The sequence below is a fragment of the Acomys russatus genome, chromosome 7 (genome assembly GCF_903995435.1).
Source record: "Acomys russatus chromosome 7, mAcoRus1.1, whole genome shotgun sequence".
Taxonomy (NCBI): domain Eukaryota; kingdom Metazoa; phylum Chordata; class Mammalia; order Rodentia; family Muridae; genus Acomys; species Acomys russatus.
The window spans coordinates 63,296,074-63,309,532 of record NC_067143.1 but is presented as its reverse complement, the minus strand read 5'-3'; the positions used below and the strand labels follow the sequence as shown (position 1 = coordinate 63,309,532).

General features: G+C 42.8%; 1 protein-coding gene across 1 annotated transcript in view; it reads right to left on the bottom strand.

Annotated features, from left to right (window-relative positions):
* Spon1 (spondin 1) overlaps window positions 1-13,459 on the bottom strand; it is a 290,135-nt gene that overhangs the window by 145,734 nt on the left and 130,942 nt on the right. Inside the window, exon 5 of the mRNA XM_051149253.1 lies at window positions 12,944-13,066. Coding sequence (XP_051005210.1) covers window positions 12,944-13,066 — 123 coding nt within the window. The remainder of the gene's footprint in view (window positions 1-12,943; window positions 13,067-13,459) is intronic.

Sequence of the window (13,459 nt, the reverse complement as noted above, 5' to 3'; positions counted from 1 at the left end):
GATGTGAGCCCCTAGACACTGCTCTGGCTGCCATGTTTCACAGCCATGATGAACTCTCATTCTCCGGAACTGTAAGCTCAAATAAACCCTTCCTTTTTATAAGTTGTCTTGATTGTGGTGTTTTATTACAGCAGTAGAAAGGACGTTAATACACCATATCGTCAAGAGAAAGTCGAGCAAGACTGAAAGTGTAGCTGTGTGAGAAAAGAAAGATGCGTTGAGAACCAAGTAGGTTAGGTGTGGGAGATAGAAATCAACAAACCATGAAATGAAGTAAGAATTAAAACAGGCTAAGAAAACTTACATGATGTGTAGTGAATGTATAAGAAAGAAATTATTCCCATCTCAGAAAAGATTCAAATGGGAGGAAGGGGCAGTAAGCCGTAAGCAAGGGTGCAGGTCTGATATATGACTGGGTGCCACCAGAAACTGGGAGAGAAAAATAAATAGGCAAAATATGCAGAGTATAAAGAAAAATGAAAAGACAGAAATGGAGGAAGGGGAGCTCTGGAAGAAGCCCAGCATTCCTAAAGCAGGAGAAAGCACAAACTAAGTTCACTATTCACACAGAACAAATGTCTTGTGTCTTCTTGTGGGATTAATGAGCAGACAGCAAAGGACAAAAGGAGAAGGAAATAAAAATAAAAGACCAACTAGAAGACAAATATCACTGTTAATAAAATAGATGGAGGTATGACTAGAATCTTTAGATTCATTTAACATAGCTAAGATAAGAACAAATTACGAAACATTTTAGCTGCACAAGAAAAGCACACACCCTGCAAGGAGCGAAGGTGCAGATTCCTTGTAGGGAATCTGCTCGTAAGTGAATGAAGACTATGTTTTCTCACTTAAGTGGAAAACCATGTACAAAGCATACAGTAAAAAGCTATGATGAGCACATAAGGCTAATTATGTTTCTAGTTTCAACTCTGTCACAGATTTCTGTTGGTGGTGGAGGGCAAGTACATAACCGTATAATTCATAGTGAAAACGTGAAATCCAATGTGAAACTTCACAATGGCTCCAAGAACTATAAAGAGGTTCACGGAGGTCTGGTTAATTTTTCTGTGTGGTATTTTTATTTGCAGTTCTTTATAATAAAGTTTTAACTTAAAAGGACTTAGCTTTTAACCCAGTTATTTTCCAAGTGAAAATATTTTTACAAAAGTTCAGTTGTAAGAAATAAAATCATTCACTAATGAATAAGCACTGTGTACTAGTTTCCTCTGAAAATAACAGGTCTTAAAAGAGTAAAGACAATGCTGTGAAAGACTGCAAGAAATCCTGAATTAATAAGTATTTATTGACAAGATAAATAATTAAAACTAATAACAGAACTATTGTTTGGAAATGGAATTTCTAGTTAAGGACTGTCAGAATAAAAGCAGATTAAAAGAAACAAACCAAGCAACAAATTAAATCAATGTAAATTGGAAGTGGGAAGAGCTGAGAAAATCAACCTCAAAGTTTTCCATAGAGTGAAATCAAAGATACTATTCTAACAAGCAGAGGGTATATAGAAAAAATAGAAATAAAACTTTTGCTTATTTTTAATATTTATTTATTCTATTATATATTTATTTAATTTCCTGCATACATGCATGCTATGTGTACCATGTACATGTGGTGTTTGTGGAAGCCAGAAGAGGGCATCAGATTCCGTTGCACTAAGTTTTGCATGTTTGTGAACTTCCATGTTAGGGGCTGGGAACTAAGCGCATATCCTCTGCAAGACCAACAAGCGCTCTCAATGTCTGACCCATGTCTCCAGCCCTCTACTTTTAAAAGTTAATCAATTAGGTAGTTAATTAATATTTGCAGAGCTGAGGATTGAACCCAGTGTCATGCATACAAGGCAAGTACCCTACCACTGGGCTACATTCCCCAGCCCATTTCTTTTGTTCCTTTTCTTCATCAGTTTATTTATTTAATCACTTTGCAGCCTGGTTAAAGACCCCTCCCTTCTCTCCTCCCAGTCCTACCCTTACATCCCCCACCTCTCTCCCCTTCTCCTCAGAGAAGGCTATGAACCCACAAGGATACTACAAAAAGACCTACCGAGTAAAGTAACCTAGGTCATAGGAGCTCGCAGAGACCGAAGCACCAAGCAAAGGGTACACACGGGCCGGACCTAGGTACCCGACACACGTGTAGCAGAGAAGCAGCTTGGTCTTCGTGTGGGTCCCCTAACGACTGGGGAGGAAGCTGTCTCTGACACTGTTGCCTGCCTCTTGGATCCCTTTCCTATAGCTGGCCTGCCTTGTCTGGTCCCAGCTCATTTCTTACAAATTGACAGCTACTTAGATGAGGGGGGAAAAGATGGCTGACAATGAGAATTAAACACACGCAAAATCTAAGCCAAGTGAATGTGCTGTCCTTGTAATACCGAAGAAAGTGTGAAACAGTCATCCGGGGGATGGAAAACCAAGCTAACTAGACTCTAGGTGGGACACACTTTAAGCCACAAGTCATTAAAGAAAGATAATTTGTTAGTCATGCAAAGGCTGGAGTTGATGAGAACATGAGGCTTACAGGACACAGCAATAAAGAGAAAGTGACCATGGTAAAACACAGAGACCAACACGTGTGCAATATTAGAACAAGATGCTAATACCCCACTACCAGGCAGCAGAGCGCAGTGGAGAGGACAGCTCTCTGGAACCTAAGTAAACATACTGCGCTACAGCAGAAAGGGCAGATGCTGTCCAAAATCAGAGTGTTTACGCTGGCATTTTATCTCGGGCTACTTATAAACAGGAGGAATTAACATAGTCTCCCTGTCCTCTGGGTTCTGCCCTGGGAAATACAAATGGAGGAAAAAGCAAGATCCAAGGAAGCAATAGAGGCCCTGGGGCGCTGGGAGGTGGTCCTGCACTGGGTGCTGCCGGATAGAGGCAAAGGAGGGTGGTGACAGCAGTGACACGGCGCCTGGGCCTCCCTTTCCTGACCTCACCTCGTCTTCTTTCCTGAGGCACCCTGGAACAGATACCACTCAACATGATCCCCTTTCCCCATAACAGTTCCATCAGCAGAGAAAGACAAGGCTCCTGTAACTAGGTCCCAGGCAAGTGTAGCTAGTGACCAGCAAGGAGGCAGGTAGGAAGCAGCTTTGTAGCAGCAGATGCGGCAGGAGTTCGGCCTAAGCGCAGCGCTCGTCCTCGAAGACAGAGGGAGGATATTAGTGACACAAAGCAGAAGCAAGCAGGAGGAGGCTGGAGAGACATTTCAGCGGCCAGGAGCACCTACAACTCTGTTAGAGGACCAAGGTCTGGTCCTCAGCACTCACAACAGGCAGCCAACTCCAGTTTCCAGGGATCAGACGCCCTCTGGTCTCTGAGGACACCTGCATGCTTGTGGTACACATAAACTCATGAGGGACACAGGGGACACAGGCATACATATAATAAATAGATAAGTAAATAAATAAATCTTTTACGAAAGAACTAAACACACACACACACACACACACACACACACACACACACACACACACACACACAAGCACGCGCGCGCGCAGAACAAAAGAACCAAACACAAATTAGCTATTAACACCACATTCATAAAGGCTTCTTCCTCAATCTAGTCAAGTGGAAACATCAATGACCCTGAACGGAAAGACAGTCTACATAATAATTTCTGAGGGTTCTTCAAAAATGTCCAGAGCAGAAGAGTCAAGAACGCCCGAGGAAGTACTCCATATTAAGGCCAATGAAAGATGCATGGCAGGTAACTGCAGTGTAAAATACTGCAGTAGATTCTGGGTGAAAAGTTTTCTCTTTGCTACAGAGCTGTTCTGTGCAATATGGTAGCCAATATTTACACATGGCTACTGTGTGATTAAAGTATGGCAAATCTGAATGCAAAATAGGTACTTGACACACCAGAAAAGAATGCAAAATATGTCTGTAATGAAACTTCAGGCTAATTACATGCTAACATGACATGATTTGGAGTACTGGCTTCAATAAAAGAAAACATTAAATTTAATTTTATTACGGCTGGAGAGATGGCTCAGCAGTTCAGAGCACTTGCTGTTCTCGCTGAGGACTCAAGCTCAATTTCCAGCATCTGCAAAGTGGCTCACAATCATCTGAAACTCCATTTCCAGGGGATCTAAGACCTCTTCTGCCCTCGGAGTGCCCCAGGCATTCATGTGTTGCACATATATAAACACAGGAAAAATGTTCATACACATAAAATAAAATAAATCTAAAAAATAATTTTGTTGCTTCTCTTTGCTTTTTAAACACAACGTTTGGAACATTTAAAATCGCCCATGTTACTGATATTGACAGCTTGTGTCATATGGTATTATGTGGTATCCATGAAGAAGACAGCAGAGGCATGATTAACGCAATTTAAACAAAGCGTCTAGGTTACACAGCAGCACTTTATCAGGGTTAGGACTGAGTGTGCAGTCATTTTATACAAGAATGTTTTTCTTAGGGAGCACACCCCACAGCGCTTGGGAGGAGAGGAGCCGATGCACGTCCGCCTGCCTCTAATATGCAAAGCTTGAGAGATGACTCTAGGCTGTGCCAAGCTGACAGTAAAGCTAACTAGGGCAGAGGCTCAGAGAGGGAAATGAGAGGAGCCACAATGTGTGTCAAAAAACCCATTTCTTTAGGATTAAAGGAAGAGGTGACAGCAAGATTTCATGCGGAAAGGACTTGTTAAGTAGGGAACTGTGTTCTGAAAGTCAAAACCCAGTGTATTCAAGGGAAGATAAAGAACATCAAAGAGACAGACAGACAAACAGACAGACAGACAGACAGAATAATAACTTGGAAAGCAGAGGGAAGGTGCAAATCATTTAGCAAAAAACAAGCATCGGCACGGACTCTCTAGACAGTGAGTGAGATGGAGCATGCGATGCTTGGCAGTAGAAAGGTTCTTTCAAACCTCAGACTCATCTATTCAGCCTTATGTCACTTAAAATGTGAGAACGTACCAAAATACTCCCAGGCATGGAAAGCCTTGAGGCGTGCCTTGCAAAGGCAGTTAGGAAAATGTCCTTATAGAAAGTACCCAAGTAAGAGAAGTGCAAAGGGCAAGGGACAACGAAAACGTTGGAAACACAAAGAATATATATATATATTAGGAAATAATATTCTAGAAATCAATCAATATAAAGTGTACATTTGGGTAGAAAGAAAGTAGAGAAGTGTGCAAAGACAAGAGTCAGCCAACTTTTGATGGTTATTGTTTTGAGACAGGGTCCCCAGTAGCGCAGCCTGCAGTGAGTTTGCTTTGTACCTGAGGCTGACTTTGGAGCCCTCTTGTTCCTCACTCACTTCCCAAGTGCTAACTAAGGTCACATGCCGGTGACACTATGCCTGCCTTGGTTAGCTAGGGTCACATGCCTGTGACACTATCCCTGCCTTGGTTAGCTTTTCAACTGGAAGAAGGCATAACTGGGTAATAGAAAAAAAAAAGATGTATAAAATTAAAAAAGGAACAGAAAGATAGGATAATCAGAATATATAAAAATGAAAAAGAAAACAAAAATTAGCATGGCTAATCACAGTAATGGTGGCATAAGTAGAACAAGATCAAAAGCAAATAGTATCAGAGGGGCCTGACCTGGACCAGAGATGCTGTGCACTGCGTGGCCAAAGCGTGTCCCTTGGTGCTCAGTGCCCAGGAGGAGCAAGGAACAAAGCTTACCAAGGCAAACATGCACTGAGTTATTAAATAAGCCAACAATAAACACAGCAAGCAGGGGCTATGTAGCACACGCTCAATGATCAAAGCAAAATAAAGAGACAAAACCAAGAACAATAATACAAATATAAAGTCCCAAGCCTCTCAGAAATTTAGAAATATTCCACTAATTAAAATCTATGTCCAGCAGATAAAAATGCATAAAAGCATTTTACCAAGAGCACAGTGGACGTAAGAGGTCTGTAGTAGGACCTCAGGGAAGGGCTCAGAGACCAACTAAGGAAAATCCACAGCCTCAAGGGCATTAATAATTAATAAAAACAAAAACACAGAAAGGAGGGAAGTCAGCACATAAGTAAACAATATGGAAATTTACCAACAGAACAAAAGGACCATCCAAACGACACAGAAGTTAATAGGATGCATAAAAGCAGATGTATGCAAATTAGGAGAGAGATAACAATGCCATTATTTAAGTAGCTAACAACGCTTACTAGATAAAAGCAATCCAGATTAGTCAGGAAATGAAGGAGAAAGCTCTTCCCTTCATCATGGTTGTCTGATAAGGAGTGTGAAACCTGGGCCCGGGTGACTGTGAAGGAAAGAAGTAAAATTCTAAAACTAGACACAGAAGAATTCATTTATACTAACAACCAATGAAGAAATTGGAGAGAAATTTATGTGAAAATCACTAAGTGTATGTGGGTGACTCTTTCCAATTATCAATTTCTTTTTGTTGTTGTTTTGGTTTTCCGAGACTGGATTTCTCTGTGTAGCCTTGACTGTTCTGGACTTGCTTGCATACCAGGCTGGCCTCGAACTCACACCTGCCTCTGCCTCCCCAAGTGCTGGGATTACAGGCTTGGGCCACCAAGCCCAAGCTATCAATTTCTTTCTTTCTTTTTTTTTTTTTCTCTCATACACTACATGCTGACCACAGCCTCTCCTCCCTCCATCCTCCCAGTACCTCCCCTGACCTCCTTTCCCCCCCAGACTAACTGCTCCTCCATTTCCCTTCAGAAAAGAGCAAGCCTACCTGAGATATGAACTGAACAACAAGAGTAGGCCAAACCCTCATGTCAAGGTTGAACAAGGCAACCCAGCAGGAGGAAAAGGGTCCCAAGAGCAGGCCAAAGAGTCAGAAAGACCCCCCTCCCCCAACTTGTACTGTTAGGCGTCTCACAAGAACACCAAGCTAAGCAATCAAACCTCTCTGTAAAGGACCTAGCACAGACCCATGCAGACTCCATGATGGCCCCTTTAGTCTTTGTGAGCCCATATGAGCCCTCCTTAGTAGATTCTGTGGGCCATGTTCTCCTGGTGTCTTCAACCTCTCTGGCTCCTACGAGCCTTCCTTCCCCTCTTCCTTGGGATTCCCGGAGTCTGCCTACTGCTTGGCTATGAATTCTCACAGGTAGCATCTGCTATCTCTCAGTTTCTAATAGACATGGGTAGGTAGCATCTAGTTGATTTGAGGCTAACATCAGATAAGGAGATCCAAACCCTAGAAATTACTTGCTCTTGCATGGGGATGCAATGAAGTTGAAGGCAGTGCTTATAGACTATTGAAAACCACATGTAAATATTTGAATAATTCCAGTTCCTTCTCTGTTTGCAGGAGTCCTGACATATTAGTAGCCAATAAAAGAACAGTGAGATGACTTGTCTGAAATAAGACAAGGTTAGGACGTGTAACTATGAGAGGAAATTAATCATAAAATTATGATTCAATGAGTTGGACATGATGTCTACTTTGTACATAACTAGATGAACAAAAAGATAAAAATTAGTTTGGTAGTTTTTCCTGGAGTTGGACATAATTATCTTAAGCAAGTGACCAAATGAAGAAGGTGGCTGAATGTCACTGTAAAATTAACTTCAAATATTTAGATATTGTTTGTCAGTGGCCATATTAATATTTTAACCAGTGTGTCATCAAATTAAAAACTTGCTTATGGGAAAATATTCTTCAATATTTATTTGTCAAACAGTATTAACTGATATTATGTCCAAAGTGGAGGGAGTTATGCATCATGGCTGCTCTAGGGGAGACGACAAGCCATCGACAGGAGCATTTGTCAAGAACTCAGGATCTCCACAGAGCTAGCAATTAAAGAGCCTTAGCATCTGGTAGGAAGCTCTCAACTCTGAGCACTGGGCATGTGTCCAGCTCTCAAGACATCCTTATGGGCCTGGTCACCTTGTTCCTGGGAAACAGTGGCTCCTACAGTTCCCACAGTTGGGAGTGGCAGTCTGGCAATGCCTAGGACAGACTCCATGGAGCTTGAAGTGGATCTCAGGAATGGTGTTCAAGTTCAGCAAACCTGCCATGCTCTCTCTCGGCTTCTAAGCCTGGCTGTCTGCAGAACAGCAGGTGGGATGGCACAGCATTTAGGATCAACTGACTTTACACTGGAAGACGCTTTGTACGTTGATGTTTAATTTGACTTCAGAGGAAAGAAAAGCAATCATCTCTTGACAGTCCCCAAGGAAGGGCACTCTCTGACTACTGACTGCTTCATGATACACCCCCAAGGAAAGAAAAAAGAGAAGTATCTGCTCTGAGCTTTGATTTTGGTTCACATCTTTCCTGGCCATTGGAGCTTGTAATGGCCCCTTTTTTGTGTATGTGCCAAGACTTTCACTTACAGAATTAAGAGGTAAAAATTTACATGTTTTACCTTAAAATGTATCTAAAGAGCTTCTTCACTGGGAGTGCTTTGAACAAATTCCACTTTAGTAAAAGTTTCAGTTTCTTTAAAACCCCAGTTATGTTATCCCGTGTGGATATGGGGCAGTTTTTAGTTTGCCCACAGCCAATAAGTGTCTTTTGGCTCTGGGAAGGGTGTGGTCCTTGTCAGCTGAGATGGTTGAGCTTTGAAGACTCTAAGAGGGTACAAAGGCCAGAGCACAGAGAGGAAAAGGAGCCTCAGGAGGAAGAAGGCTGCTGCAGGTTTGTCCTGCTGCTGCGTTGGCTGTTGGCTGTTTGCTGGCTGGCTGGGTATCCTGACAGCTGAGCTTAGCTCCAAAGAACCCGGTGACCCTAATCAGAAGGAACTAAGTCTAAAGAGATCCCCTTCTTTCTCTCCTACCTAGGGTTGGGAGGGGGCGGGGTTGTAAGGGACTAGAAGAGATTGGGGTGGAGAAGACATAAGAGGGCTAAGAAACCAAAGTAAAATAGATTATAAAAGGCACCTACATTCCACAATTTCCAGATGTCCAGCAGAGATTTTGACACTACCAGAGAGGAGGAATGTCAGAAGCTATTTGGTGCATTCTCCAGCCTTTGTCTCTGTTACCCCATTATCTATCCCTCCCAGGGAGGAGAATGCAGACCTCTCCCATGGGGAGGACCCCAGAAGCAGCATTTGGAAGAAACCATTCTGTACAGTGGTTGAGAAGAGACATCTGCAGACACGGCTCACTACCGCTGAAGGTGCACGGTGCTGTACAGTCTTCCCTGTGGCATTCATTGTGATCCTCAAAGGTGACGTACTCAAAGACACCTGATGGTTGAACACCAAGTTGGTGTTCTTAGCCCATTGCAGAGGCTATCAAAGGGTGACCCACAGACTCCTGAGAACCCCAAGATTCTTTCAGGGAATCTGAGAGATTAAAACGATTTCATAGCAAAACGAAAATGTTATTTGCTTGCCGTGGTATGCTGACGCTGGCCCTGAAGACGGACCAGTTTTAGTAGCTGGTATCTTCCTCAGGGCCACACATTCACAGTAGACAACAGAAGACTCAGTCTCACATGAGGATCCTTCATGTAGCAGAAAAATGAGTCATTTGAAGTTTCTGCTGATAAACACACAGCTTATCATTCAGAGCGACTAATTGGGGAATGTAAAAAGCAATATACAATGCAAAGCAGCTCTGCTCTATAGGCTCTGATTTTCCTCAGGAAATGGACTTAGTGATTCTTTGAGGTGCAAGTCAGACTAGCCACTTTGTACGTTCATAAAACAGTTTTACTTGAAAGAACAAATGACAGGCAAATTATGGTTATTCAGACTTGGGAATTTGGCAGACATTTTTTTTTTTTTCTCAAAAAATGAAGCAAGTTTGTCACTTCAAGGAAAACAACTGACAGTATCTGTTGCCAATAATACAATTTGAGTTTTCAAGCAAAAATTGATGTCTTGGAAAATGTATAGCTGTTACCATAAGCTTGATAGCTTCCCAGTTTCCCACCGCTTTCCTGATGGGCACTGTCTTCCTAGGATTGGATATGATCTTCGTATTGTGAAGTCTCGGCATTTGGAAGATCTGTGATTCTCAATAAGCCGGTGCTCCCTAATGGTCTGCATTGGGGATGCACAATCATGCATTTGTAAAGTTCCATCCAAAGCGGAAGGGAAGCAGTGACTTTTAGTCACAGAATACAAACCCATTGGCACACTTTGGTATTCCATGTTGTAACTGGACTTAACAAAACTCTACTATTTGTAGACTTTGAGGCAGTTTGTGGTATAGCAGCAAAGAAGTATCGGGAAAGATTATGAAAACACTCTTCTAAAAATCATTTTCACGTGTATGTATGTGTGTAGACTTGCTCATCTGTAAGTGCCCCACACGTGTGCAGGCATCAGCAGAGACCAGGAGAAAGTGTCCGATTTCCTGGAACTGGAGTTGCAAATTGCTGTGAGCCATGTCTTGTGGGTACATGGAATCAAACCCAGGTCCTTGGTGAGGTTAGCAAGTGCTAACCACTGAGCAATCTCTCTAGTATACTCCTAAAATAGTTTTTTTTTTCTAGCTACACATGTGTGGGATAGAATTTTCTTCATGTACTTTTATCAAAAATGTAAATCAATAGATTGAATGAAGAAACAAAAGTGAGTGACAGCCCATGCATTTTCTACTAATCTAGACACTACAGACTGGTAAAAATCTGTGACAGTGACATCTTTTTCACAATTATTGCTTTTTGGTAACACAGTCATTTCATAAAATATATGTTTTTTATGTTAGCATGTGATAAATTTATTAAACATGCAATGTGTTTATTATTACTATATGTTACTTAAAAATTAATAAGTAGTTAAACAGTTTCTTAGCTTTTATTGTTCTAAGGTAAACACTGAGAGATTTAACAAAAGCGCATTGATGTTCTTTGTGATTCTTATACGTGGTAAAAGGATGCAGAGACTGAAGAGGCCGAGGGCCACTGTCCCAAGATCCCTGCTTGGGAAGTGGCATTTTGGATGACTAATTAAAAAGGGACAAGGGACTTGGCACTTGGCAGTTTGTTGTCAGGAAGCTTCTCTGGGCTGACAACAGGGCTGGTTATCAAGGCAGAATTATCCCTGCAGCTTAGATTAGTAGAAGCCGTCACTGACATTGCTTGTGTCCTTCCCAGTGGCCTCAGTCCTTCAAGTATCCAAGTTTACCCTTTGCCCTCCAAGGGCAAGGGAGTGTGTTCCCTGCCCAGTGACGGCCATCACAATTCAGTGTCAGCTACCTGCCTCCCAGATGGTGGTAAGTGTGGTCCACTGTCACCACCTCAGGAGGGTACCAGGCATGCATGGGGACAAGGACTCAAAAAGAGCAAGTCAAGGCTTTTATCCCAGAGGAGCTGTCATTCTTGTGGGGGAAGAAACTTCCCAAAGAAATAATTCCAACCCGTGGTAAATGCTGTTCTGTATTTGATGATGAACGTTTTCCAACAGAAAATTTAGGGCACATCCTGGCTCTGTGATGTGACGCCTGACAATGGGGCAGTCCCAGGAATCGGGGACACATGTCTGCTGTATTTATAAAGCTCTCAGCAGCACTATAGAAAGTCTCTGTAGGTTTGTATGTGGTTTGCCCCGGAGGTCCAGAAACAATGATTTGGTGGCCTCCCCCCACCAGGTAAATTCTTGGAGACAACAGTGATGAGAAAAACTTCTTAGGAACAGAAAAGATGAGTAACGGCCCCTACATTTTATCTCTTCTGTTAGCGAGGACACCGTAGGACATTTCCCTGCAGCATTCTGGCTCTCAGTGCCCCTCCCAGGCAGATAGGCTGGATGTATCCACACAGATCTCCCACCCAGCCAAATTCTAGAGTCCAAGGGATGGCTTAGCCAGAGGCTCTTCTTAAGCTAGGAAACTTTGACTTTATGTGGGTTAAATTAAGCAATAAGCCTTTTGATCTGGCCAGCAATGTTGGGGTGCCCTTTGGCTGTGCTGGTTGGGCACCAGGGAGGTTCAGATACACCCAGGGTTTACTTAAGTCTTTACCAGGTGCCTGTTTCTCCTTTTCCTTCAAGAACTTGGCCCCAGTCCCTCTTTTTAATCTCTTCTCTCTCCTATTTCTGTGGTTCTCCCCAGCTGTGGTAACTTCAGAGTGAAATAAATGCCTAAGAACAAAAAGACCATGGCCAGACACAATATGCCCAGCGCCACCCACAGTCATCCTGCCTCTCAAGGCTACATAGGACCAGCTCTCCCAGGTCTTAAAGGAAACACAAAGCAAAGCCAGGAATATTGCACATTTTTCACTCTGGACAAATGGTGACTTCTCTCTGACCTTCAGGAAGTTTATCCACAGAACAAGCTATTTTCCAAGTCCAGGACACACCATCAGAAACCATGCTTAATAATTATGGGGAAACCCTCTACTCCCAGCAACAAATTTTATGTGATAATTTGATTAGTGTCTCTTTCTCCACAGTCCCTAAATGTTATGGCGCCCTGCGCTGTATCTTTTCTCTTGCTCGCTGTCATTTTTAAAGGCTTAGCACAGTGCCTGGCTCATTATGAATTTTCTGAGACAACTGTCTGCCTAACAGGAGTTGCGGGAGTGTCCTATTTTAGGGTGTGCTCCCCACACGGCAAGTTTGGGGCCCCCTGATAACGCTGCTTTGAGTCTGGTGTCCTGCGGCATTAGAGGGGGAAATCTAGGACCAGTCGGGAGATTGTGTATCAATTCATGGCTAACACCTTACTGTGGTTAAGGGTGCTGAGTGATTGTTACACTGTCTGTGGAGCCAAGAGAATCCCTTGACCAGTTATCTCTAACAAATAGTCTGTTCTAGAACATGGGTACATTTGTCATAGGAAGACTGGGGCTACAAAAGGTTTGGCTGGAAGATAAAAAGACCCACAAATAAAACTGGTAGAACGATGTTACACAGAGGATCTAGAAGCAGACCAGGACTGTGTCTGCGTGTGTCCATGAATTTACTTTCTTGGAGTGCAAGTTTCAAAGCTTAGTGGAGAATAATGAGGAGACCTGCTAGAGCTCAGCCTAAGGACCCCATGATGAAGTCGCTGCTGTACTCACGAGGGTAATCCTTCGGATGAGTCTTCTCGGACCAGTTCCCGTAAAACGTGAGTCTGTACTTGGCAGTTCCACAGGCGCAGCAGTCTAAGATTGGTCTGTCCGTCACCCCATCCAGTGTGGGATCTGGAACAGGAAGTTGAGTTAGAAAGCAGATGGGAGCCTCGTAAAAGATGACAGCCTTGCAGCAGCTTGTCTTAGCCTTCATCCCCACATAGAAAGACGTTGCAGTGCAGTTGCATTGATTTGTAAGACTCAAGACCAGCACTTGGATTGCTATGGGTTTTATATTTCTCAACTATGAATATGTAGTTTGCAAATAAAAAATTCAAATTTCTTGCTCTCGTAATCTGGGGTGTTCTTTGGAAACAAGAGCACAGAGTCTTTAGGATGGGGAAACTTTGGGGGAAATCAATGCTAACTTTTCCTCAGTTATCCTTTTCATTTTAAAGATTTATTTTTGCTTGTGTGTGTGTGTGTGTGTGTGTGTGTGTGTGTGTGTGTGTGTGTGCGTGCGTG